Here is a 27,500-nt window from a genome sequence, read left to right on the forward strand (position 1 = left end):
ACAGAAAATAAAGAATCTAAAAGGAATACACTGGTGACTAGCCCCTTATCATCGTAAATGCAACCGACGAGAGACAGAGAAGAAGCACAGAATGTACCCGATAACAAGACATTTAATCCGAACATCCTGTTTTTAAGTCTTGCACAGTCATAGAACAGCTGTCGATAGATTGGACGGAATCTACACGTAGAGCCTCTGGAAACTCATTTCCTACCATCCCACGCTTACACAGAGCTAAAATCAATACAATAACTGGAATAGGATTTTTTATAACAAGACAGCATCTTTCATCTTAGTTTTCCTGCTCGTGCACTCGACACTCTTGTTCACCCGCGCGCAAACCCCTTGGTGATCACATGCGCCACTTCACCACCTCAAAAGCACCTTTCCAATAGAGCCCACTCGAGTTGGCACATGTACCACCGATCTCAGACGACAACTGAAGCCCCAATAAGGACACGACTGAACGACAATCAGATGAGAAATGTGTAAACACTTTACGTATTGACTAACAACAGCGACTATACGTTTTTACAGTGCCACATTTCAGTAATAACTATAACCACCACAACGTATGCTCCTCGCTGCCAGCCTTTTTTGAATGTACCAGTTGACTATCAGTGTTGTTGATGTAGTTTTCAGGTTCCCTCCAGGTGGAGCCGTGTATGTACAGGCAGTATCACGCTGCTTCTCGACCTCGGGGCAGGGTTTCTCATGAAAATAGAAGATAACAAAAGGCAGCGCGATGAAGCTGCTGTGTGGTGGGAAAAATATAATGCTTTGCGATGTCTGAGTTGTTGGAGTATCATTATTGTCTGAGGTACAACAAACAGACTGGGTCCGCTGTCATTACACAGAGCTGCCTAACACGCGTCTATTCACAGGCGCGATCTCCACTACTCCGAGCGGCCGGGGGCGTTGCTGCTTCCGTCTCCGGCCTGCGGCGATTCACTCTCCTTAGACGACCTGGTGGTGCCGCAGCCTCCCCAGGAGCAACATATCGATACCGAACTTAGTGTGGAACACCTGATCGCGCAATAGTCCACTGCAGCTCAGATCCCTGAGCTCAAACGCTTCGCCAGCCTCAGCCTCGCCAGTAACTTGGATTACAGGCGCGCGCCCACTGCACCCGGCGAGAAACAGTCTCGCCTCATAGCGTTTGTTGAATTCGACAAATGTGACGTCATCAAGCAGCAAGCCTGGGAGTGGCATCGAGTGGCCGGGAATAACACTGCCAGCTGCTGAAGATGATCGAAGACTGAGTTTTAAAGTTTCTTGGATATCGAACTTCATCTGTTCATTCATAAGGCTATATTCATTTTTGTATATATTTTTCTTATTTGTCTTAAATGTCATTTAATTTATTCCTTGCCGCACAACATTCATCAAATAGGGTTACCACACATTCAGGAAGCGCTCTCTGAAGGTTCTCTGAAGAATGGCGCTAAAAATGTTCACCACATTCTGTGAAGTTTTATGAGAAATCCATCGAGATCCTTGGGGAAAAACATCTTATAGTTTATAAGAAGTGTATTTCTAATCAGTTTAGCACCTGTTTCTAATCCAAAGTTGTCGCCTGATACATCTACTGCTCTAGATTCATCAGTCAGGCACTATTTTCTTCTACTGAATCGACAAGAAGTGTTGAACTGTATTATTTCGCAGGAACAAATGATCAGCAGTCTATAGATTCATGCTGACTCCATAAAGGCTATATTGCAAGAACAAATGAAGGCCATCAGTAAAAAATAGCACATCCACCCCCATCTTATATTTCCATGTTCAAATGGGGAAGGGCTACTGTATGTGTACTGTCCCAAACAGTTTGTATCTTGCTTGTGTTTGTTTTAAATGCAATAATGATGATGATGTTTTGTTATAAGACTAATCAATTGTTATGTTTATCAATAAATAATGACTATGTTTGGCTTAACATTACTAAGGTGCTATACTGAGTAAGATTCTACATGTCACAGAGCAACGTTTCATGCTACTGATTGAGAATGATATATTATGACTAAAGTGGACCATTGACAGACAAATGAAAACAAAAAGATAAAGAGTTTAATTTTAGCCATCCATTGACAGTTGTTACTGACCACTAAAATCAAAAGGAAAAGTAGTGCAATGAATCAGGTCAATACAATCATCATGAAATGAAATGTTCTGTAAAAGTGATGCTGATGATAAACGCACTTTCTTTTGGCACCTACAGTTATTAACACCCAGGAGCTTGCAGCTTTCTTGTATACGTGATAGACAGAAATAAAGAATCTAAAAAGGAATAATGGTGACCTGAGCCCCTTTTCTGTAAATGCAACCGAAGAGACAGCAGAGAGGAAGCACAGAAGTGACGAACAGACATTTATGGAACATTGTTTTTTAACAGTTCTTGCTACAGTGATAGTAAGCTGTCGATAGGGTTGGACGGGATTTACACGTAGAGGCTTTGGAAACTCATTTTAATGCAGCTTAACAGATGCTAAAATCAATACAAAACTGGAATGAGGTTTTTTTTAAAAGCCGGATATGTTCATTTAGTTTCCTGCTCTGCATGAACTTTGTTCACCCGCGCAATTGTGATCACATGAGCCACTTCACCAAAGCACCTTTTCCAATAGAGCCACTGAGTTGGCACATTGTACACACAGATTACAGAGAACTGAAGCCCAATAAAGAACAAGATGAAGACATCAGATGAGAAATGTGTAAACACTTTACGTATTGACTAACAAAGACTAGTAGTTTTTACAGTGCCACATTTCAGTATAATAAACACCAACAAGTATGTCCTGCTGCAGCATTTTTGAATGTACAGTTGACTATCAGTGTTGTTGATGTAGTTTCAGGTTCCCTCCAGGTGGAGGCCGTGTAGTACAGGCAGATCAGCTGCTTCTCGAGGGTTTTTCATGAAAATAAGAAGATAACAAAAGGCAGCGATGAAGCTGCTGTGTGGTGGAAAAATATAATGTTTGCATGTCTGAGTTGTTGGAGTATATTATTTTTTGAGTTAAAAAGACTGGGTTCCCGCTGTATTACACAGGCTGCTCTACAGCGTCTATTCACAGGCGCGATCCCACTACTGAGCGGCACGGGGGCTTTGGCCTGCTCCGTCTCCGGCCTTGGGCCGATTCACCTCTCCTTAGACGACCTGGTGTCCGAGCTCCCCAGGAGCACCATATCGATACCGAACTTAGTGTGACACCCGATCGGCATAGTCCACTGCAGCTCAGATCCCTGAGCTCAAACGCTTCCGCCAGCCTCAGCCTCAGTAACTTGGATTACAAGGCGCGCGCCACTGCACCCGGCGAGAAACAGTCTCGCTCATAGGGGTTTTTGAATTCGACAAATGTGCGTCATCAAGCAGCAGCTGGAGTGGCATCGAGTGGCTGGCATCTAGTGGCGGGAAATAACACTGCAGCTGCTGAAGAGATGAAGACTGAGTTTTTTAAAGTTCTGGATATCGAACTTCATCTGTTCATTCATAGGCTATATTCATTTGTATATATTTGTATTTGTCTTAATGTCATTCTAATTATTCTTGCCGCACAACATTATCAAATAGGTTACCACACATTCAGGTAACGCTCTCTAAAGGTTCTCTGAAAATGTATATGGTAAAAATGTTCCACATTCTGTGAAGTTTATAATGAAGAAATCACATTCAGAGATCCCTTGGGGAAAAAACCTCTTTGAATGTTTATAAGAAGTGTATTCTCTATCAGTTTAGCTCCTGTTTCTAAATGACAAAAGTGTCTGCCTGTATTATATCTAAGAAAATATCAGGCGTCTATAGATTCATACTGAAATGACAGAAAATGTTATATTGCAGAACAAATGAAGGCATCAGTAAAGAAATTGGAAGTTTCACATCCACCCCATCTATTTACAATGTTCAAATGAAGGCTACTGTATGTGTACTGTCCCAAACAATTCATATCTTGCTTGTGTTGTTTTAAATGTAATAAATGATGATGTTTTGTTATAAGACTAATCAATTGTTATGTTAATCAATAAATAATGACTAGTGTTGGGTTAACATTACTAAGGTGCTATACTGAGTAAGATTCTACATGTCACAGAGCAACGTTCATGCTGCTGATGAAGAATGATACATAATGACTAAAGTGGACCATTGACAGACAAATGAAAACCACAAGATCACCTAAAGAGTTTAATTTGAGCATCATGACAGTTGTTACTGACCACTAAAATCAAAAGGAAAAGTAGTGGAATGAATCAGGTCAATACAATCATCATGAAATATGACATGTTCTGTAAAAGTGATGCTGATGATAAATGCACTTTCATTTGGCACCTACAGTTATTAACACCCAGGAGCTTGCAGCTTCTTGTATACGTGATAGACAGAAATAAAGAATCTAAAAAGGAATAATGGTGACCTGAGCCCCTTTCTGTAAATGCAACCGAAGAGACAGAGAAGAAGCACAGCAGTGACGAACAAGACATTTATGGAACATTGTTTTTTACAGTTCTTGCTACCAGTGATAGTAAAGCTGTCGATAGGTTGGAAGGGATTTACACGTAGAGGCTTGGAAACTCATTTTAATGCAGCTTAACAGATGCTAAAAGCAATACAAAACTGGAATGACGTTTTTTAAAACAGCGGGATATGTTCATTTAGTTTCCTGCTCTGCATGAACTTTGTTCACCCGAGCAATTGTGATCACATGAGCCACTTCACCAAAGCACCTTTTGGCACATTGTACACACACAGATTACAGAGAACTGAAGCCCCAATAAAGAACAAGATGAAGACAATCAGATGAGAAATGTGTAAACACTTTACGTATTGACTAACAAAGTCCCCTAAACATTATGTAAACAATGATAAATGTTAGTCCATTTCAACTTTTGATCTATACAGCGTAGATTACATTTGATCTATTTGATTACAATAGGCTATTGAAGATAAAGAATATTAGTAAATGTTCAGAATACTTAATTTCATGTACATAATATAAAAAGTGACATTGTCATAATTTGTTATGTTTATTTTGTGCAAAATGCTTTAGTAAACTATAATTTGGCATTTATGAAAAACCTTAAAACAATTGTTTAAAAAAAGAAAATCATATATGGATTTACAAAGCCCCTTGGAAATAAAATAAAATCTCCACACAATGTTTGAAGTCGTGCTCAAGCTTCCACTCAAACATTCCTCTCCACCTGTAATACTGTGCAAAAGTGATGGGTTCAGCAAGTGCAAGCAGCTCGGCCAAATCAACCATCTATCAAGTTCTGCATGATTCTAGGTAACACCGGCTGACAATATATCTGAAGCTTCAACCAATGTCGAGTTAACCCACGAGGCTAAAAAAAAAAAAGTAAAAATGAAGTCATCAGACTATTTCTGAAGGCAGTATGAGCGACTGTGCCTCAAACGGAAGCTGAAAACACCGCTGGTATCCTGCTAAGAGATTTACTGACTTGGCACATGAGTAGCATGAAACACAGAAGATCACTATAACAGTAAAAACATGACATTTTGGTATATAGCCAAGCCTAACATTGATAATCATCATCATATAAGTAAGCAGTTGAATAGTCTACAGGTCAAATTCAACACATTCACTGGTATCCCGGTCATTTTGAGAACTATCCATGTCCAGTTCTTCTGTATTATTATCACTAGTGCCAGGTCTAACTAAACATTTGGCTCTCGGGTTGGAAAGGAACATGCAGCCACCCGGGGGATGATCCAAAATCTAGCAGGTATTTCTTCATGTAGTTTATAATATATTAATTTACTTTGTACCTCATGAATTAAACTGCATTAAAAAGAACTTTACACACACTGTCTATGAAACAATAATCCATGTGAATTAAAAATAATTGGTCAGTAACATATGAAAAAAACATACCTATTGCGTACCTGTAGCTTCACATGCTATTTACTGTATGTTGCCACAAGTCTTATAGATAGGGACAGAGTGTCAATTGAATATGCTGATGTAACTAAAAATACAAGATTTAAGAGTCTAAAAGGAAAGGACACAAAGATTAAATGAGAGCTTAAGGCGGCAATTTTTCTCCAGGAAGAAGCTACAATCTTGCAGAATCGGAGGCGTGTGTGGCCCGCTTGGCTCGGCTCAGCTCAGCTTGTAATCTTTGTCCTCCGGGTCGCTGACGGTGGAGCGACGAGGGGAGGAGGGGGAGTCGGGGGTTACAGGTCGTCATCCCCGATTCCCTCGAAAGCATAGTTGCCATGGAAATCATTGCCGCTGATATCATTTGCCGAGTTTGAGGCGCTGATCCCCCGGAGAGACACAGAGTTCAGCTTGGTCTAAATGGAATAATAAAGGTTTAATTAACACTGGTCTGACATTGATTTATTAGAAACGGTTTAAGGTTCTGGGAATACATTCTCTGCATGTTCTATGCTATACTTCACAACAAAAAAGGTAGAAAATACTCACTGAGAGTTTGACGATTTGTTCCCGGTTCGGGTCAGGGGAGTCCTGCAGATAAAAAAACAACATCATAAACAAATGATCTTGAAATCTACACAAGGTGCAAATTCAAACTCATGGTACGCTATCCCAGTCCTCACCAGTAGAGGGGGAGATTTCACATTTTGCTGGCTCTCTGAACGGTGGATGGAGCCGTTGTGTCGTTTCCTCAGCATCTGGATGGACAGCAGAAGTGAAGAATACAGATATTAGTGAATGTTTGAATCACAAAGTTTGCTTTCTGTTTACATGTTGTGATTACAGCAGTGCAATCCAATGACCTACAATCTCCACAATTGCCACAAAAAAGTAAACCTAATTTAACTACCATACAGATGCTAAATCAAATGCTTTTATAATGTTTAATATCATGTCAAATTTAGGAAAGGTGAGTATACATCCTCTGCAAATCTATGTGTACATTAATGTGATCAAATTGAAAATGATGTGGTCATGTTGATTTATAAGGAAACGAGTGCAGTTGTGAAGTACAGTATATTATAATCCTAACACAAACCTTTTTAATACTGCCGCCTGACTTCTTCACCATTAACTCGTCCACCATAGACTGAAGGCAGATACTCATCATGATAGCCTGAAAACACAAACAAATGTTAATACAATCTAGAAAAATTAAACCAAATTAAAAAGGGACAGTTCACCCAAAATTCAACATACATATTTTTCGTATTACCTGAAGAGCTATTTATCAATCTAGATTGTGGCACTCAGATTATGTGTTTAAATTGCACCAAAAAATAATATAAAAAGCAATTTCTCTTTCCTAAAATGATGAGCATTATTAAGTAGAAACCATTTTAAATGAGCTAGATAAGATTATATCTCAGATATTGAGGAAGACGTTATTGTTTACGTCAGTCACAAGCCTCTTGACCATGAGTAGACACAAACTTTATCAGATTTTCTAGTTCCATTATATTGGAGAGAAGTCAAACCGATATCTTTAGCACTCCCACCAAAACAGTTTCAATGAGAAATAGCAGTGTAAAAATACCACATTTTTAACTGTCCCTTCATGTACACAAAATATTTTCTTAAACAGCAACACAAATTCTCTCTGGTCATACTAATCACACCAATGTAATGCTGTACATAAAGTCCCCATTGTCATCCATACAGATGAAATCAAGCAAGGAGTTTCATACAAATACTTGGGTGTAATGATTGACCATCTGCTGTCATGGAAGGATCACATTGAATATCTGTGCAAAAGGACAAAACAAAGAATTTATTTTCTCCGCTGTCTTAGGTCTTTTGGGGCGAGCAGAGAAATTCTTCTGTTGTTCTTTACATCTGTGATCATGTCTATTCTGCAGTGCTGCAATACTACCTGGTACAAATGTTTGTCAGCAGCTTTAAAATCAAAACTGCTCCACCTGTTAAAAATCTGCTCAAAGATTGTTGGTCAACCCTGTCAGAGACTCTATGACTCAGCCTCATAACAACCTAGTGAGGCTGTCCAACAACATCATCTCTGACCCAAACCATGTTCTGAACAGGGAATATGAACTGCTACCATCTAATCGGAGATACAGGGTCCCACCATTCAATAAAGTCAGACTGAAGCACTCCTTTGTGCATCAGTCAATCCTCACAGTAAACACAGAGCTAAATCCCAGATCAAATGCACGCTGAAGGCTCTTTGAGCAGCTTTTCTCTCACTGATTGTGCTGTTATGTTAAATGTTTGTTGTTTGTGTTTCATGTATTGTGTCTGGATACTTTGTCTGTTGATGTTGGACATGGAGGTGCTGTGACGCAAGTCAAATTTCAGACTTGATCTGACAAATAAAGTATTATCGTATCGTACTCTCTGGTTGTTGCCTCCACGTTGACCCCGTCAGTTCGTACCTGCTGACTGGTGATGGTGACCCACTGCAGGCGGTCCTTGCTCATCAGATACTCGAAGGCGAGCTCCAGTTTGACGTCACATTTGGACGAGCTGCAGGGAGTGGTGGTGCCGTTGGCTATCGGGACTTGCTGCAGATTTGAAAAGAAAGATAGAGAGTTATGACTTGGTGTTTGTGTGGTATCATCATCATCATCATCCTCCCGCAAACATATCTATTGAAACACAACTTTTCCTCCTTCAGTATTCAAGTTAGTCTTCTTGAGTTTAAAGTGCATGAAAAGGAAATAAAGAGAATATATTTCTTCCCAGATATTCCACTTGCTATCTTAAGTGGAGGATAGGTATGTGATTCTACTACTAAGAGTCTAGAAGTACAAACACAGCTGAATCACATTTTCTATCCTCCATCTCTCTTGTTAAATGCCTTTTTTTAAGATTGTGTCATTACCAATGGCAGTCAGACACATCTTAAGAAGATGCAAGCTAAAGGCTTAACAGGAGCGAAAAGAAAGAAAGAAAGAAATATGAACAACCACAGCATTTTTAAATCCTGACGGAGCACGTAAAGTTCATAGAGGAATACAGTTTCCCTGGAGACGAGCCCTCATTCCTCATTCATGGAGACTGTTCTCTTTACGGAGAATATTCCCTCCGGGCCAGAAACTAGCTGTACCTCCCATACTGTCCACACACACACAGAAGATAACATATAGAGAAACACACACACACGCTAACTGTTTATACATGCTCTTCCGGATGAAGAATCAACTGCGGTTGTTTTGAAGAGTTTGTTGGAAAGGGCTCATTAAAATGACTTAGAGAATAAACTCAGGGATCAACCCCCCCCCCCACTGGACAGCGATCACACGAGCCTAGAGGGATTTCAAATTTGAAATGTGTTGCCATGATCTCAGAGCAAATGAACTTTGGGAGGCTCATAAACGCTTCTGTGATAAATGTAATGACTCTGCTGCTCCAACAGTAATGCAATACAAAAGTGAACTATGTTCCCCATCTCCATGTAAACGAGCTCTCTCTAGCGTCTGTAAATGCTCGTCTTTCAAACGCTGGCTGAATTAATGTGTAGAGCTGCATGTAATGCCTTCCTCAGCGATTTACACAAGTGAAAATACATTGGTCAGACTTTAAAGGAACTGTCTGTTCTCAAGACGACTTGTCTGGGTGAAAGCGGAAAATAAATTCAAGACGGATCAACTCTGTGGGGCATTATGGTGTGAATTTGAGCTGTTTGTAGTTGGCCATTAGGGATATTTCGATTTATTAGATGCAATCGTAGAGTTAAATTATTCTGTCACTTAGAAACATTATCAATTTAAAAGGGTAATCCAGTGACTCAATAACGCACTCCTGTAAGGGTTAGGGACTCGTTAAAGCCATGTTAAAGTGTGTGTAAGATATGTTCACTTCAAAACCCACAGCACCAGTTTTCAACACTGACTTTGTAGACAACTAATGTAGTTTCAAGTTTCAAGCCCAAGCTGAGATAACCCTGAACACATCACAGTTCTTTTCTCAGAATTGAAAAGCCCAGCGGACATTATAAATGTTTTTCTGCGTAGTACTCCCCATGATGAGGGCAATGATCTGAAACATCTGAAATTGGGGAAATGCGTGCATTTTAAACCTCATCAGTTTTTCCCAAACAAATGCCTGGCTGTCTAACTAATTAAGTTTCCCGTTTCTGAAATGTTTCTGAAATAAAAAACACTGTATTGATTCATCACGCTGTCGAACCTATGATGTGTAGACCCCTTCAATCAATCACTGTCATCTGCTGAGTCGAGCATGACAGGTCTAGACCTCATCTCTTGTTTACTAATCATTACAGTTACTAGGTGACGCTCTAAAGTAGCCTAATACGTCAAACATAAGACTTCTCATGTGAAACAACTATCTTTTCTTTCCCCCAAAATCTCTAAAGGTTTTATTTGTTGCCGTTAGTAGAGATGTACAGATGTATAAATGGGTAGGTTGTTTCCCTCCTGCAGGCCATCACACTCCCTTCTCTCAATGGACTGTTATCAGTTAGACTGAAGGATGCTGCTGTGTGTGTGTGTGTGTGTGTGTGTGTGTGTGTGTGTGTGTGTGTGTGTGTGTGTGTGTGTGTGTGTGTGTGTGTGTGTGTGTGTGTGTGTGTGTGTGTGTGTGTGTGTGTGTGTGTGTGTGTGTCTGCCGATCGATGCAGCGCTCTCCTTGTGTGGGCTGCGTGTTCGGGTAATTGGACCGATGAAGATGAATGGTGTGGAGGTCAGCACTTTTAGAAAGCCGTAGGAGTAAAAAAAGAATGCTTGGCAGGACTAAAGACATTTGTTTCTGCTGCAGTGGTGAGAGGAAGTTTGTAAACAGGGACAGGAGACGCTTGTTGGTTTGAAATGGACTCCAGCCAAAGCTACCAGCTCGTAGTCTCCTAATAACATGGAGGGATTCCAATTCCCTTATTTCACCGGTTGGGAGATACAGGCACGCTTGAAGGTGAATTCCCTCCTCCTCACTGTCACGCACAGACAATGCCACTTACAGAAGACGTGACTCGCCAACACCTCATGCGCGTGACCTTGAAGCTTCCCTCCTTCATCTGTTCGTTGGGCAGCTTGACGTGGAAGTTGAGCTCGTTGTTGCCCGCACTGACGATGACCTGGCAGCCCTTCTCCGGGAAGTCTGTGATGCACGGGTCGAACTTGATATAGCCGTAATATTTGAGAGTCTGGCCTAGATGGATGAACTGAGGGGAAAAAAAACATACAAAACCATTTTTAGAAGACTAACTTTTCTAAAGAAACCGATTCCCATGAGAAAATGAGTTCTCTGGATTGGGGTGATTAAACATTCATATCAGGGGAAGAACTATGCCAACTGCATGACAGAATGACTAGACGCATTATTATCTACGGTCTAAAGATGTATCCTTGGACAAAGATATTGATGAGTATTAGCTGGACTGAAGTGAGGCAGAACCACGGAGAGGAGCTGCCCTTTGCTTACTTCTTTCTTGGATCCTTTCTCCTGCAGTGATTTCAGCTGCCTGTGCTGATCCTTGTTGACGAGTATCCAGCCTCGCTCAATGTCAGACACTGTCTGGTGAAGCAAAAACAAACAAACTAAAGTTCATATTTCTGTTCAGATGCACTAAACATTGCAGGGTTTCCTTTTGTACACATGGGAGGAACCAAACCCTAATCCTTTCATGTAAACAGTGCAGGTAACACAGAAACATGCTGCAAACACTATTTATGTCTCAATGATTTCGTCTGCTACACTCGGCCCCCAAAAATGCTTAATACAACAGAACAGGTTGCATAAAAACATAATTTTTAAGAGCCTTTCTGCAGCTGGAAATAAACAAGTGTCTGGTTTACGGACATTATGAAACCTCTTACCTGGGCGTATAGCAAATTCAGGCCGACTCTGTTGTCCATGACGTCAGCGTCGTACGACATGTCCCAGTAGCTGCAGGAAGAAAAGGCACCGTCACGCATTACAAATCTATTTTCTAATTGAAATGAGTAATTACAAAGTGGCAGAGTGAAAATTGCAGATTTGTTAGAGTGACTTAAAGAATCTGACTCCATGAAATACAATCATATTTGGTTATTTACCACAAGTAATATATAGTAACATATGATTCTGTCTGCACATGTCCTGTGAAAACAATAAATAATAAAACATTTCTTACTTCTTTTGGTTTAATAAAAAAAGGTCTACTTTCAGCTTTGTCACAATGCATTTTCACATATCTTTTTTATTGTTTACTTACTACTCCTGTAGTGTATCCGAACAATAATAATAATATAATTTAATCTCTGAAGTGAGTGACTTGTAGACTAAATTCAAGTCACTTAATGTCAGTGACACACTATAGCATTTTAAGAGCATTTAATTCAAAGCCTATTTCCTATAGATGTTGAAGGACAGTAGGTCTCCCAGTGAGATTGTATAGAGTTTATAGGGTAGGGGGCTCCTGCTGGCACTTCTATGCATGGAGAGGTGTGAGCAGCGGAGGGCAGCCTGAGTAGAGCGTTCATGGAGAGGGCTTAGAACTGAGAACATGAGTGTAAAAGACCCAAATCTGATCTGAAGAAACATATATTCAGGCTATATTTTGCAATTCAAGATACTTTGGCTTTCAATGCTGTTGCTTATTATATCTTAAACCCTGTAAAGGAAATGCCTTTATTTAACTATCAGTGGTTTCGGACATGCATTTAAAATAATTGTTGTCCAAGTTAGCTGGCTAGAATCTCATTGCATTGATCAATTTAACTTGTGGCAATTGCATGACAAAGGGGCTGTGAGTGGATGGAGAAGTTATTCAAGTGAATGTGAAGCATGCTGACAACATCAGCAATTTAAAGTAGGTCACAAGAGAGAAGGGTTATTAGAGAGGGAGGATCTGGAAAGGGGGGGGTAGAAGTGGAAGATGTTTTATATTGCTGCTTTAGTTTCAGTTAAGCCCCTGCTGAGAAATAAGGTCTTTATTTTAAATTCCCTTAATGTTCATTAGCCCAACCTCATGCATTATAAATGTACAAGTACATATTACACCTGACCTTAACATTTTAAAAAAGGCCACTACTATTCATATGCCTGCTTTTATTTCATAAATACTTACACATGCGCACAAGTTATGTAAATTCACTGGAAAATTCATTTCAAGTGTGCACTTTTAGCCAAGAAGGGCTTTTTAATTCATTTGGACCTGATCCTCCCCTGGACTTCATACACTGGGGGTCTGTTTTTCCTCCACTTGTTAGTTCTACATTCATTCTTTCCCGGCTGCTCTACACTCTGGACAGAAACTAGGTCAGGAGTACTCAGACTTTCCTTGAGGGCGAAAGAAAGTAAACATCCTGTGTACCTCAGTCAGCGGGAGGCAGGGTGACGAGAGAACAGACACACGAGGAAGTAGAAAAATGTTATGTTGAGGAGGGGAGCAGCCACTAACTTCAGGCTACATTACCATGCAGTGTTTGTGTGGGCGGCCCACCCAGGAACATTTTTCATATCCTGTATTTTGTGTGACACGGAGCTCTTGATGACAGAAGCCCATTTCCAGGCAAAGGAGTGCATTTTCATTTGTAACTGTAAAGCTTTTCCTAAAACAAATAAATGAACCATAAAAAAAAACAAGGAGGGGATTTTACTGTAAAACCTAAGAAACGGTTGTTTGAATACACCATGTCTGCTCTGCTGGTGGTTAGTTTAATACTGAAATGTAAAGAATGAGTCATGTTTCATACCACTTGGGATGCTTTGTGTGTGAAACAAAACAGTTCTCAAGTCTTGATGGCGCCACCCACCCTCCTTGTAGCCACCTTCAAATCTATTTTCCACACTGAACAGTCCTCATGAAAGAAATACTTTTTACATTGTTTAATGTTTGTTAAGAGACTATATCAGATGTTGAACTTGGTGGTGGTTGAATTTCATGGGAATTTTTGAGGCTGTTAATTTCTCTTCACTCTTTCAAGCTAGCTCTATGTCGAGTCGTCAAACATATCTGATATGTTTTTGGCTGTTAAAGATCATTGAAGAAACATTTAAATATAATGGGAGTAAATTAGTCAACTGATAAAAGGATGACAATTAAAGAAGCTATAAGCTGAACGATATTAGCCAAAAGATAAATTATCATGACTAAATGTAAGTACAAACCCATTTTTACATCAGTAAGTGACATTTATTATCCATTAACTTTCCATTTGTCCTGTTTTTTTTTCTCCAGTTTACTGATACTTGGCAGATAGCTTTTTGTTTGTTGGCTAAACTTCTGGTCATTGTAGGCTATTGTCAGTTTACAGACAGTAATTGAAGATTGCAATGAGAGTACACTTAGATTGCAATTAAGATGACCAAGTATGTGTATCGTCAACTACTTTGCTGCAGTAACAGCAGATTTAAGCCTGACTTTGCAAATGCACCACCTTTTCTTTTCATGCTGACTATTATCCTTGGCAAAATAAATGGTAAACTCCAGTCTCTTCTGCAAATTAGCTGCCAGTTTGTAGAAGATTGTGAATCTAGATAAGCTTCCCGTGGCTGTTGCTCTGAGACATTAGGAACGAGTGCCTCACTGCAGATAAGGACTGAAATAAGAAACACCCAGAATTAAAATAGAGCCTTACTGGTTGACTGATTCAAAGTACACCAAGTAAGCAGATGTGGTAATGTGTTGCTTACCAAAACAGAAGTATCTGCCCTGCTTCTTTTCAGGATTAGATAAATAACACATGGGGACAATGAAGCAGTGCTATAATTACAGGACAGTGCTTTGGGAAGCAGGTGGTGGGTACCTTTTCCGTAGGAGTATGTGAAACTCAGAGCTCCGCAAGCTGGTAATGGATACATAAGGCAGCTCAAACTCCTGCAGCTTCCGCACAACTGAGAGGGAACAAAACAGGAAGAAAGAAAGAAAGAAAGAGAGTAAGGAAGTGCAGCTCCAAGGACATTCTGATAATGATGGTAACAACAAACAACGAGGGATTGGAGAACTCCATCTGGATAGGTCCCAGAGGGAAACAAACTTAGTGTGCAAGTGTGTGTTTGAGTATTCAAAAAAAAAGTAACAGGCTGTGTGTGTGTGTGTGTGTTTGTTTGTCCCTAATCTGCAGCTGTTTCAGTGCTGCCTGTTCCCTGAGGAGAGTGAAAGAGATCTCAGGTATTTTCTAATGCTGCTGCTGTGTGTTCAGGCATCAATAAATGTGCAAAACACCACAAATCTGATGACTAAACAGCACTTTCATTTGGCATTAGGGTGTAAAAGTCTGTTTACTCCTTTATGGGCAGAGATGTTGTGTACAGGAACAGAAACATATGCTGGTTGGTTTGATGTTGGATATCTCTGTAGGAATAAAAAACAGATACAAACTGAATGCTTAAAATGTTTTTGGAATATTGGCAGGCGGACTAAATCGTCAAAACAACCCTAAAAATGCAGATAAGAAGAGCGGCACTGCAATTTCCGACCGCATGCTGGTTCTTCTTGACATGTCTACGCAGATTTTACAGCACACATTGATTTGCCCACAGATATCTGGAGAATGAATGCCTGTCGGAGAGGAATTGAATTATTCTCGCCATCCTGTTATGTCAACACACCCACTGGCAGTTTTGTTTGATCCGCAGCCTGCTGTTCCGGATTTATTCTGGTAGTCGCGTCGTATTCAACACATGGGCCTTCGTTTTTTTTATACCACTCAAGAGTTTCGGATTTATACTGTGCCAAGACTATACAACATGCCTGCAATATTTACAGATTACTCCAAGTTCACCTGGCACCATTTCTCAGCCTGCAATGGGAGAGATTTGACCTGACAGGGTTGTGATGAAATGGAATAAAAAGGGATTGGAAAGTGAAATATTTCGAAGTGGAAAGCTTTGTGCCTGTGCTACTGTGATGTTGCTTTTGACAACAAATGCAGATGTTAGTAGTGTGATTTGCATTCACACAGTTAAAAACAAGTGCATACCAACACATTATGTCAGCAGCTTCTGAATGCTGGAATGAAGAGTTAGGGGGGTGTAATTCAATTGGCACAGAAGATGACATGATAGAAAGTGACTCGAGACCACAAATTGTGCTTGAAGATGTTAAGTATTCTTCACCTTTCTAGCTGGGACACTGGCAGAAAAAGAGCAAAGTTGAACTAAGTCCGGAAGTGAGGAACAAGTTAAAAATAATGGTAACACGTGGCCAGCTGGACTGCATTGCCAAAAACAAGATGCTTCAGATGTTGTATAAAATGGGCATTTAAAGAGTACGCAAATACAGGTGGGTGTCATACAACCAAATAGTATTTTTTTTTCCATCAACCCATTTGAGCCTCCCTAAGTTGTTTGGTTTTTGATTCCGTTGCTGTAGCATTGAATAGACCCTCCAGAAAAACGCGATTCTGCGATCGCAGAATTTACCGCATAATCAGCCAAATGGCGCAGATTTTTAAAAAGCCGCATATTTATCAAAAGGCCGCATAATCCCCGCATTTTTCCACACAAAGTTGAGAAGAAAAAAAAGTTAACTCTTCTTGACGTGACGTCATCAGCTCGCGCATCACAGAATGTAAACAACACTGTATAGAGCTCATTTACCAACGAACATTTCTACTAAAGACCGGGCAAAAAGTGGGGGGAAACTATTCTGCACCCCGTGCAACTGTGTGTTGCAGCATAAGAGAAAATCGACGGTGGCGACCCACTTTGATTCATTCAAACATTCGAAAATGCTTTCTGCTGCTGCGGACAAGAAAGCCATTCAACTCCCGTTCACCGAGGGATCAACCTCCAAAACCCTTTCGAGGGCTACAAGAAACGAAGTGAGTAGCCTACAAGATTGAAGCTGGTCAGATAACGAACGAGTAAATGAAAACAGAATGAGCCGGAGAAGTGTGTGTGTGTGTGTGTGGGGGGGGGGGTGGTGTGTGTGTGAGATTAAAATAGCCCAATTGCTTTTACAATAAATAAACATTGAATGTGTTTAATTGAATAGGAAAGGGGTTTAACGTTAGTGGCAGGTTGTGTGTGAGAGAGAATAAATAAGACAGCCCAATATTTAAAAAAATTGTTATTCTTTTCCCCTGCATATTTAGCATATTTCGCAACTTTCCGCATATTTCCTAACTTCCCGCAATTTCACCGCATAAAATCACATAAAACCCCGCATGTTTAATCGCATAATCAAGGAATTTAGCCCTCATAATCAAGGATTTTTGCCCGCGTTTTTCTGGAGGTTCTAATTGAAGTTACCCAAAGGCATTAATAACTAACTATCTATTAATAATCTAACTATCTATTTTTTCTGTCCGCCTCTATGTTTGTATGCAATACTTACATTATTAATGGCACAAGACCGTGGTAGCACACGTTTTGGTGGAAATAAATCAAGGATAACATTTGGTTCTTACACTTTAATGTTTGTATTGCAAACAACTGTGAGAACTTTGCTAAAATTGTAGAACCCTCGTACAGTATTTTTGTAAAAATGACTTAATTTAGTAGAAGTTAGTCTGCAAACACTGCACACAGCCTGGTAAGCTCTCACTGAGCTTCTGAAGAGTTCATAAATAAATGATGTATTCAAGTAAGAGATAGAGAAGGAACTCCGATACAGGAAGCCACTCTGGGCAAAGCCGCTTCCTTTTTAATTAAGCTACAGTTTAAATCCAAACTGTGAGACGGATAAACGGAGCTGCTGGATTGTTGCCAGAGCTAAATCTTAACGTCTTATTTTGAAGAATTTAGAAAGAAAAAACACTAACATCAACAGCATGACAATACAGCACATCGTTCCCTTTGGTTAACCAATAAGTTGTTTCTTAGTTCAACGTAATACATGTAATAGCTTTTTATTCTATGTCCTAGTTCCTGTTTCTCTGTAAGAATACTACGGTGTGTTTGGTGAGTCCTTGGTTCGGCTGATAAGGTAGTTAAAACCTTCATTATTTACCAAATCTTGTTTATCAAAGCACATTTAGTTTACTTTGATAAGCAAGATTTGGTTTCCAGCTGTAGTGTGCCAAAAAGAAAAGAAAACCTGAAGCCCTTGAGATGCCTTTTCAGTCATTTGTGAAAATACATTCCAGGGTGACTCTAAATAATCAGCGGATGATTTCCTTGAAACCTTTGTTGAGACTTACATGTTAACCCTCCATCCACACCCTCACGGACGAGGAAGAGACTGAAGTAACCAACAAGGTCATCTGGAAGGTCGAGCTTGGTCGCAACAGCCTGCAGAAACATACCACAGAGAGGGAAGAGAGAGAATTAAAACATGAAGGTGAACGTTTTTTGAAGACAGATGGGATTTAAGCTCAGTGATATTCAGTAGATAAAAAACTGAAATAAAACACAATCATACTTTGCCATTTAAAAAAAATATCAAGCAAGTCCTTTTTATGCTTTGACCCCTTTTTCAACTTCTGCAGTTCAACCGCAAAAAGCAAAATGTTGCAAAATAAAAAAGTGAAACTGTTTCATGACAACACACAGTGCAACCAATGGCATCTCTGGTTATAAAACACACACTGACAACCATTGAGAAACTCTACAGAAGTGTGTTAAGAGCCATGCTGTGGTAAACAGATCTAAACTGTGGTTCACTTTCACTTTAAAAACAAACTAGATTTACAGCCAAGAGCAGAAAGAGGACATCCTGATAAAACAGCAGCTTGTTTACTGTGCCTGCTGTTCTGTGTGTGTTTATTTTGGTCAATAAAGAGCAGAGTTGAAGAGGAAGTACAAAAAGGTTGGTCATCACTACCTGACCTAAAAAAAGAAGAAATGTAAGGAATTGGAACTGGTGTCTGCTTCTCTTTTGTTTGTACACCCTTACTTAGTGTTGTGAATTTTGATGAGTTTGTCTGTGAGCACTGTTACAAACAGCAGAGATCAAACTGCAAAGGTAGATAACACAGTGTTTAAAGCCTCGCAGGATGTTCCCTTATCAAGATATCATCACAACATAATATCATAAACATTATTATGGTATCTCTATGGACTAAAGACGATTATTTACTATATATACGTTCCTCTTTTATACAAAAGGGACGGTTGAGATGTTTTGAAGAGGTATTTATCCATATTAGTCAGAGCCTTATCTATAGTAGATGTCGGTTGGCTAGCCCCTAGTTTTGGGAAACAGACTGATCCCTCTTTCAACTTTTTATTTTATTTGTTTTATTATTTTCTCCTTATAGCATTGTGAAGCAATTTTAAAGTGTGCTATATAAATGAAATGTATTATTTATTTAATTATTAATTCAGTACAGCAGCAAACATCGGGTTTTCCCAATGGTGCTTGGTTGATTTGGCCAGAGCTTAAATAGTATCTTCCCTACTCGTAGCAAAGGGCTGTCGGTCTAGAATTTAGAGCTGTAAAATAATGAAAGATACTGTAAACTTAGACCTATATACATTTGACTTACAGTAGGTTGGCTTTCTTTTAGGCAGATACAATATATTTAGCTGATGTCACCATGCACAGCAGTACATTGCTTCACTTCTGTGCAGTATTTCCTTTTTACCTCTCCGAACTTAGGCATGCTGACTCTTATTAAATGTAGATGATTCAATAGCTAAAGATAGCTACCGACCGTATACAATTACACCTCAAGACACCTGAACTATCCCTTTAAAAAGGGGTTCATCTGATTATAGAACTGGATAGAAACATTGGGCCATGTTGCACTTTGGCCGCACCTTTAAACACACTTGTTTTCTTATTAATTTTCAATCTCTACAAATTATAAACCGTGTGGAGTGCTGGCTGAAAACAGTTTTCTTAAACAGACACTCACATCCAGGACGTCCTCCGTCTGATCTGAGGTCAGAATGTTGACTGTGACCTTCTGACCGTTGGAGAGGCAGATGTCTAGAGCGACTTCTTCTGTGGGAATCTGCTGCGTCTCCTGTGGGAACCGCACAAAACAAACAGGCTTTCCTTCAGCTTCACGGGTCATCCAAGTGTTTTCATTCCTATCGGTCGACAACAAAATCACACTGAGTCGGAAGAAATACGGGCTGTTCAAAGACGAGACCATTTTCCAGTGGAGATAAAAACCAACGAGATGATCTGCCCAGTCAATCGTTTTCCTAGAGAAAAGTTAATTCAATCGTAAAAAACAGGAATATAAAAATCATGTTTGATTTCAGTCAGACAACAAAATATGACACAATACACAAAAACACAAAATACACAAAATAAGAGATGGTCTACCACAGGGGTACTCAAACTTTTTTGGTAAAGGTCCACTTGTGAATTTTATACAAGGTTAATGGTCCGGATCAATTCCACTATAGTCCCCCCCACCCCCGGAGCGGAGCAACCAAACTGAAATTAAGAAGCAGTTTTGGCGCGCTATGCATGGGGCCCCCTTGAGGGGGTTTCCCGACATGTCGTTGCAGTACATTAAAGGGTGTTTCATGTTGTTGTTGCTGTGGACCTTCTTAATTATTTTTTGTTTTTAAATAATTTTTTAATTTTTTAATTGTTACATTTATTCTGGTTTGTTTTGTGTTTGTATCTTTTATTTTAAATGTATTTATTTAATTTATGTTTTGTTTTGTGAGCTGAGTGATTTTATATGTTATGTATCTCTCTGTACAGCACTTTGGTCTGGAGGTTTTAAAGCGCTATATAAATAAAGTTGGATTGGGTTGGATTGGACACACACACAGATGCTTAAAGTCTGTACATCTAACACTCCCCAAAAGGTAATGAGCAAGACAACAGCCCCATCTTGTGGAAACAGTGGCACAGTACAGCCTACAGTACTCTGAACCCATTCACTAAATATACACGCTGTACTTTACTTGTTGCTTTGATATTCCTCTAACAGTTCATTTTAAATAATACAGGTGTACCTTGGAATTCCAGGTAAAATATCAATATATTCCAGCATGTGCAAACCCAAAACACATGTGGAATGTTCAGATCATAACCACTTCTCCTCAGTTCACCTCGACTCTGCATCTGTCCTCAACATCTGTTACGATTTTGAATAAAATAAACAATTTAACTGAACCTTTAAATGGCAGTCGTAGATCTCTACCAACTTTATATAAAAATGTGCTGCCAGAAGGAATTGCAGAGATCCACAACACTTCATTAATCTTGCTGTAACATCTTTTTAACAGTTTCCATATGCTGATGAAACATGATGTTCCAAATCGTGCTGAGATGACACATGAATCCTACTCTGACAAGGCTTAAATATAAATATACACAACGTTTTTGTCAAACACTTTTCTATTTTTTCTGTTCATGAAAAATGACTCACTTTAGGTAACACACCTTTTCTATACATATTGTTTTAATATACACACATTAGGGTTAATAAACCTAAGAGTTGGAACTATTGGAGGACACAAAAACCTTGATAATGTGTGTGTGTGGTTGGTGTAGTAGTAGTAAATGGGTCAGATGTTATATTTGGCATGTTACATCCGTTGAGGAAAGCCCTGCTCAACTCGTGTCTTTATTCTGTAGGTCAGTCTGCTCGTCCTCCCCTTCCCTCTCTTTCTCTACTTGTGTCCAGACCCTGCTTGTCTCATAGTACACACACTGGAATTAACTGGAATCATTTGAAGTATGGGCAGCTTAAATGGTATCTGCATGCCCATTATTGATGTGCTATATCTGGGTTCAATACGAGATCTAACCTCTCTATGGATGTCAGTTTTTGAGCCTCAACAGACGAGGTGAGGCTTGTTTTTAACCTTTGCTCAAATCAAAGATGTATATAACTGGAGGGAAACCCCACAACCAGGAGAGAACAACACATATCAGATAATTATTTGTCTTGGTGGCAATACATTTAAGAAAATCCAGTCCTATTGCTAAAGTCTTGATCCTACAGCTCACACAATGTCCCAGGGAATTTCTGTCGCCATAGTGACGTTCTCTAACATTACCGCTGGCTTCCTGCCCAGCATTCATCACTCCCACTCATTCCTTTCACCTTCTCCTTCTCCCAGTCTCTCTCTCTCTCTTTCTCTGTCTCTGTCATGCTCTTTGTCTCTTTTCATGTCTTAAACCCTTTGTCTTTTTAATAAAGCTCATCAAAGAATAGGCTCGAGGTGCATGACATTATATAGACATTTTCCAAAGCAAACCAATTGACTTGTTATTGCAGGTTGTAATGACATAATTGAATGACGAGTATTTCATTTAGGTGTACATAAAGATGTTATTAATGTGATAAGTTACAAATGTTTGAGGAGTGAAGAAACCTGACTCGTAATTTCTGTAAATGACTTATTTGAATTAGATATTTAACAGCATCTCCAAGAGAAATTGTTATTTTTAAAAGCTCAATAGTTTCCCAAAACTAGGCACTGCTTTAGTAAGTACACATAGATAAGTTTCCTCCATAAATGAGACATCCATCACTGAAAATACTGTCACAAAATTATACATTTTTGAAGACCTAAGCGAAATACTTTGTAGTATAGAGAGAAAGAAATTAAAACTATTCATTTTATGGATGTCATTTCCACCTCACACACTAAAGAAACTCCTTCAGTCAAGTTTGACAATGAAAAACAGGTCTGTAATGCTTTAAATCCCACAAAGACACTTCACATATTGACTGTGACCATCAGATATCTGGATTAACATCCAAAGAAATACCTGAGGAGTTGAGACAGTAGAAGCCAGAAGATGGGACAGGAAGAGAAGGACAGATTGGCAGCGGCCTGCAGGCGGAAAACAGAGGAGAGGACAGGGAAAAGGTTGGAGAAGAGGAAGAGGACCATGAAGGAAGGAGGAAGAGGAAGGCGAGGCGGGGGGGAGAGGAGAGGAGGGGTTACCGGTATTCCTGCAGCCATGGCAGACAGTAGTTTCTGTCTCCATCTGTCCTTCCCTGTAACTGCCCCATCCTCCTGCTTCTCTGGCTGCAAGACAGAGGGACAGGTTTCACACACACACACACACACACACACACACACACACACACACACACACACACACACACACACACACACACACACACACACGCAAATACAGTTCCACATTTCAGTCCTCTGTGTTGACCCTCCCATGTCTTTGCAGCTACAGAAAATATACTATAAACAAATGTCTGTAGCTGCAAAGACATGGGAGGGTCAACACAGAGGACTGAAATGTGGAACTGTATTTGCGTGTGTGTGTGTGTGTGTNTTACTGGCGTTGTATTTGATGTCATGTTCCACACCATACACAGAACAAACAGCAAGAAGCTGCTGAAGACCAACGCTAGATGGACTCAAGATCATCTGCATACATAATATGGTTCACTAGAGTACTACCAATCATGCATCAAGTATTACAGGCTTTCAGTCGCTTGGACAGATCATCAATATAAAGGTTAAAAAGAACTGGGGACAAAATTCCACCTTGTCTGACACCATCGCTAACCCCAAATGGGGCTGAGAGCCTATTGCCCCATTTTACTTGCATAGTCTGGTGGCCATACCAGTAGACCAGAATTCTCACAATGTACTGTATTTGGGCACCCCTCTTTGAATGCACTTATTGTAAGTTGCTTTGGATAAAAGCGTCAGCTAAATGCAATGTAATGTAATGTAAAAATGTGCATTTATTTTACTTTTTCACCTCTCCTTTCTCTCTCAATCTGTGCATGACTGAGAGAAATTCTCTGTGTTCGACTCTCAGGACTTTTTTTGCGTCTAACAAGTAACAAGTGATGTAAATAAATGAGTTACTTTTAAATTAAACTGCATTTATTGATTTTACTACTTCATAATCAAAGACACAAACAATGGACTTGTATTGCTAAAAATATATCTGAAACAAAGGCAATCAACAATTTTGCAGGTATTATTTGGAAAAATAATTTTAAAAAATACACGCTTAGTCACTCACTCACCAGGGGAAACACTTATAACTTGGATTTTGGAATATGGTCTGAACAAATAAATGAAGTTGCAGCTCAATAAGCCTGTTTGGAGGTCTTGAGGCAACAACAGCTGAGGGGCAAGTCCAGCTCATATTGAGGCCTGTCAACTATATACTGCATTGCAAAGCAGCCCTGCCAGATGGTCTGGTAAGCCAGCAGGTCTCTGCAGCCAAGAAATCTGGTAATATATCCCAAACCATGAACGTCTGTTGTATAAACAAAATGCTTTTTGTTACACTTTAGCATTAACTTGAACCGAATCTGACCATGTGACGGGGTAGAGATGTTATTTTACGTTCCTCAAGGTTTCAGATCCTTTTCTTGCTTTCAGTTGAAGACCCAGGGCCACAGCTTCACTCGTGTCCATGCCCCCTGGCCCGTACTGTGTCGAGAGGCTGAGTTTCTCAGGATTAAAGTCCCCACAAAGACGGTGAGAGCTCATTACCAGCTTACATTTTCTTAGCAGTAAGTCACAGATATTATGTTTCTGGGACCAGCCACAATCTGTTGATGTTTGATTGTTTTTTATATATTGATATTACAGAAACACAGAGACTGATGCCTCTGCAAGGCCATTTAATGTTAAATAGATATGTTTTCATCAGAGCAGTAAGACACTTAGGGCATTAATGACCAGCATTTGTAATAACTAGACTAACTATGTGTTGTGTGTTCCATCAGAGTTATGACCTTAAAGAGGAAAGTGGTTTCGGGTCCACTATGAGCACAGTGTGGAGGAAAATGAACCAGCCTTTCCAGCCCAAAGTCCCACATCAGGACCATGAACGCACCAAGTTCCTCACACACTGCTTCTCCAGGGACAAACTCCACCTGTGAGTAACAAACTCACACTCACACTTACACACACTCCTGCAAAACTTCCTTTGTTGTTTCAAACCGCAGAACTCAGGATTTTCAAAGATAAGCAGAAATCACAAAAATATAAAGCAACACTGTGTCACTTTTTAATAGAAGTGGCACATTAACTATCTGAAAAACATAGAAGTTTAATTCAAAACCAATAAAAAGCACTGTTGATTAATTTAATATCCTTAGGGGAAATCAGTTCTAATTTGGCTTCACCCTGGAGCTTGTTGCCAGCAGAAGGTGGCTGTTTTCTGCTGATCTGAGGTATAGGCTCACAGGAATACAGTTTTTGGCGAGATTGCATTGTTAGTTAACATACTGTATTAAGTAATAATACAAACTAAATTGTATTCCATTCGAAAATTCACCCTGCAGTTTAACCCTAAAGCCTTTGTGTAATGGCAAGCAGTTTGATTTGAGAAAATAAGAACCAGTTACTACACTCCACTGTTTAATTAAAGAGTCTTCCTGATATGTTTGCATGTGATACACTATATAAATACAAAGATGAACACACAGAAAGTGCTCACATTAGTAATCGTTGTTTCTTTTAGGTACAACATTCCATCTAAAGACACTTTCTTTGACAATGCCACACGGGGCCGAATAGTAAGTGTTGATTCAAATTTGAATCCGATTCTCCTTTCTGTTTGAGTTTTCGGACGATTAGCTTTTATCTCAAGCCTGATGTTCTTGATTCTGTTTCAGGTGTATGAGATCCTGCGACGGACGGTGTGTGTACGGACCTGTCAAACCATAGGTGAGGATACCAACATGTGTGCCTGTCAGTGATTACATGAATGATATTCGGGGGTACAATGATGCGCAGATCAGTTGATGATTCTGTCCAACTCGGTTAGCAAGAAGCAGGAATTAGGGCAACATCATCTTAAATCCCTTTTTGAAGTTTAATGGCCTCGTTTTTTTTTTGGAATTCACAATAGCAGAGCTCCACCGAAGAGGTTATATATCAAAATACTGGAGTCTAAACCTGCTTTGACATAATGAAATGCTTTATAAGCCCTTCTAGTAAAATGTTGTGAGGCCGACCACAGGTTCATACTTTTACACCATCCTTCGATAAGTCAAAGTGGTCAAGTCAAAAGTGTTGGTATTGGCCCTCAAAAGAGTAAAAGCAGATGCAGTCTAACACTTGTCCAGGGTGAAACTAACTGTCAGTAGCGGGTCAAGGTTGTGCTGAAACTCTGGGAGGTGATATTGATATGCCTGCTGGGAGTTCAATGAGGAGGTGAAGTCGAGTACAGCTGGAGACCCAAACAAGGAGTGCGATGATTGGATAATTGGAATCGACCAGCACCATTTGAAAACTCGGGTAGATGAGTTTACAATGAGCGTTACTGCTGCATGACGAATAACCAGAGAGCTTTTTAGTGACTGTCACTACTACATGATACATCACCAGAGAGTGTTACTGCTGGAGGACAAGTCCACCAAAGACCACTCAACCAGAGACCCACATTTATCTGGGATTTAGTTTTTAAGGCAACCTTTTTTTTCTCACCAGGCTGTTCCCAAAAGACAAGTTGCTCCTGAACACTCAGAACTCAAACAGAGTCAGGGTCTACAACGTTTTAAAGCAAATTCTACAAAGTCTATGGAGATGGCAAAAACAGCTAAAAAAAGACAATGAAAAGAAAAAAATATTGTTGACCCTGCTTGAGAAATGGTCCGTATGAGACAAAATCAATCTCCTCTCGGGATTTTCGAAATGAGCTCCAAGACATTCAACTGTTTATATTTTTATATTTTGATCACATGCTTACAGTATAACATCTGCGTGCATGTATGAGAGCCTCCATATAGAAAAGATCTGACACCCTTTTGATTTTCAGTGTCCACCATATGTCTGCTTGGCTTTCTATCCCAGCAGAAGGTCTCAGCCAGAGGCTACTGGGTGAGCTGTAGGGAAGCTGGAGAGACTTTCCTCTTCATGATTGGTGTATTCATTTGTAACACACACTCGTGTCTCCTCCTCCATTTACTCCACAAGTGGGTCATACTTCCTGGGTCATGCAGAGATTAAAGCAGGAGTTGTGGTAGTATCTAGCTGGTTGAGTGAGCATGTGTGTAACCACATTTTTTTTTGTTCAGCCATTTTTATTTTTTATTTTATATATGAAACACGTGTGGGCACATTATTGAGCTTTTCTATTCATGCCTTTTCTATTTTATACACGAACATTCATACAGGTTGGTGAACCTGAGGGATCGACCTATTGGAGGACAAAAATACTTTCTGTGTGTGTGTGTGTGTGTGTGTGTGTGTGTGTGTGTGAAACCTGTCCCTCTGTCTTGCAGCCAGAGAAGCAGGAGTTGTGTGTGTGTGTGTGTGTGTGTGTGTGTGTGTGTGTGTGTGTGTGTGTGTGTGTGCGTGTGCGTGTGTGTGTGGTTTCATTAATAGCACAGCTAATCACTACAAGGTTCCCGGTCTCCTTTGAGGCACCAATACTTAATTGATTAATCAGGTCATCTGATGTGTGACAGTGTGACATTCACAGGTCAGGGTTCCCTCGAGAACACTCCAAAGACTCAAAGCAGGAGCTTCGTGAACTAATCCCATTCTGCCTAATTGAAAATCTGAAGGGTGTGGCCTAATGTGTGTGTGTGTGTTTCGGAGGTTGTAGCTTGTTGATACTTATAGACTAGTGCTGCAAGATATGCGCAGTCTCCTTCTTTCAGCTGTATTCTTAATTATGAGGGATCATTAAATGGGCCATATTATGCTCATTTTCAGGTTCTTATTTGTTTGTTGTGCCACTCCTGTGACATGTCTACATGCTTTAATGTTCAAAAAGCTTTTTATTTGTCTCATACTGCCTGTGCTGCAGCACCTCTTTTCACCCTGTGTCTGAAACCA

General features: G+C 39.9%; 1 protein-coding gene and 1 long non-coding RNA gene across 3 annotated transcripts in view; one reads left to right on the forward strand and one right to left on the reverse strand.

Annotated features, from left to right (window-relative positions):
• Window positions 1-4,785: 4,785 nt before the first annotated feature.
• The window catches only part of snx17 (sorting nexin 17), a 39,418-nt gene continuing 16,703 nt past the window's right edge, over window positions 4,786-27,500 (reverse strand). The window contains exons 5-15 of the mRNA XM_010793218.1: window positions 19,655-19,765; window positions 17,996-18,086; window positions 14,657-14,744; window positions 11,744-11,813; window positions 11,349-11,441; window positions 10,885-11,088; window positions 8,345-8,473; window positions 6,991-7,068; window positions 6,575-6,649; window positions 6,441-6,482; window positions 4,786-6,307 (exon numbers count right to left, since the gene is read on the reverse strand). Coding sequence (XP_010791520.1) covers window positions 6,188-6,307; window positions 6,441-6,482; window positions 6,575-6,649; window positions 6,991-7,068; window positions 8,345-8,473; window positions 10,885-11,088; window positions 11,349-11,441; window positions 11,744-11,813; window positions 14,657-14,744; window positions 17,996-18,086; window positions 19,655-19,765 — 1,101 coding nt within the window. The 3' untranslated portion in view covers window positions 4,786-6,187. The remainder of the gene's footprint in view (window positions 6,308-6,440; window positions 6,483-6,574; window positions 6,650-6,990; window positions 7,069-8,344; window positions 8,474-10,884; window positions 11,089-11,348; window positions 11,442-11,743; window positions 11,814-14,656; window positions 14,745-17,995; window positions 18,087-19,654; window positions 19,766-27,500) is intronic.
• LOC104964437 (uncharacterized) lies at window positions 14,751-15,813 on the forward strand. Of its 2 annotated transcripts, none has more exons than XR_800415.1 (2): window positions 14,751-15,021; window positions 15,265-15,813. It is a non-coding gene; the product is annotated as an uncharacterized lncRNA (long non-coding RNA). The 2 variants fall into 2 exon arrangements; XR_800416.1 differs by having other exon boundaries at window positions 15,393-15,813.

Source organism: Notothenia coriiceps, unplaced genomic scaffold (assembly GCF_000735185.1).
Source record: "Notothenia coriiceps isolate Sejong01 unplaced genomic scaffold, NC01 NC01_scaffold00037244, whole genome shotgun sequence".
In the NCBI taxonomy this organism is placed as follows: domain Eukaryota; kingdom Metazoa; phylum Chordata; class Actinopteri; order Perciformes; family Nototheniidae; genus Notothenia; species Notothenia coriiceps.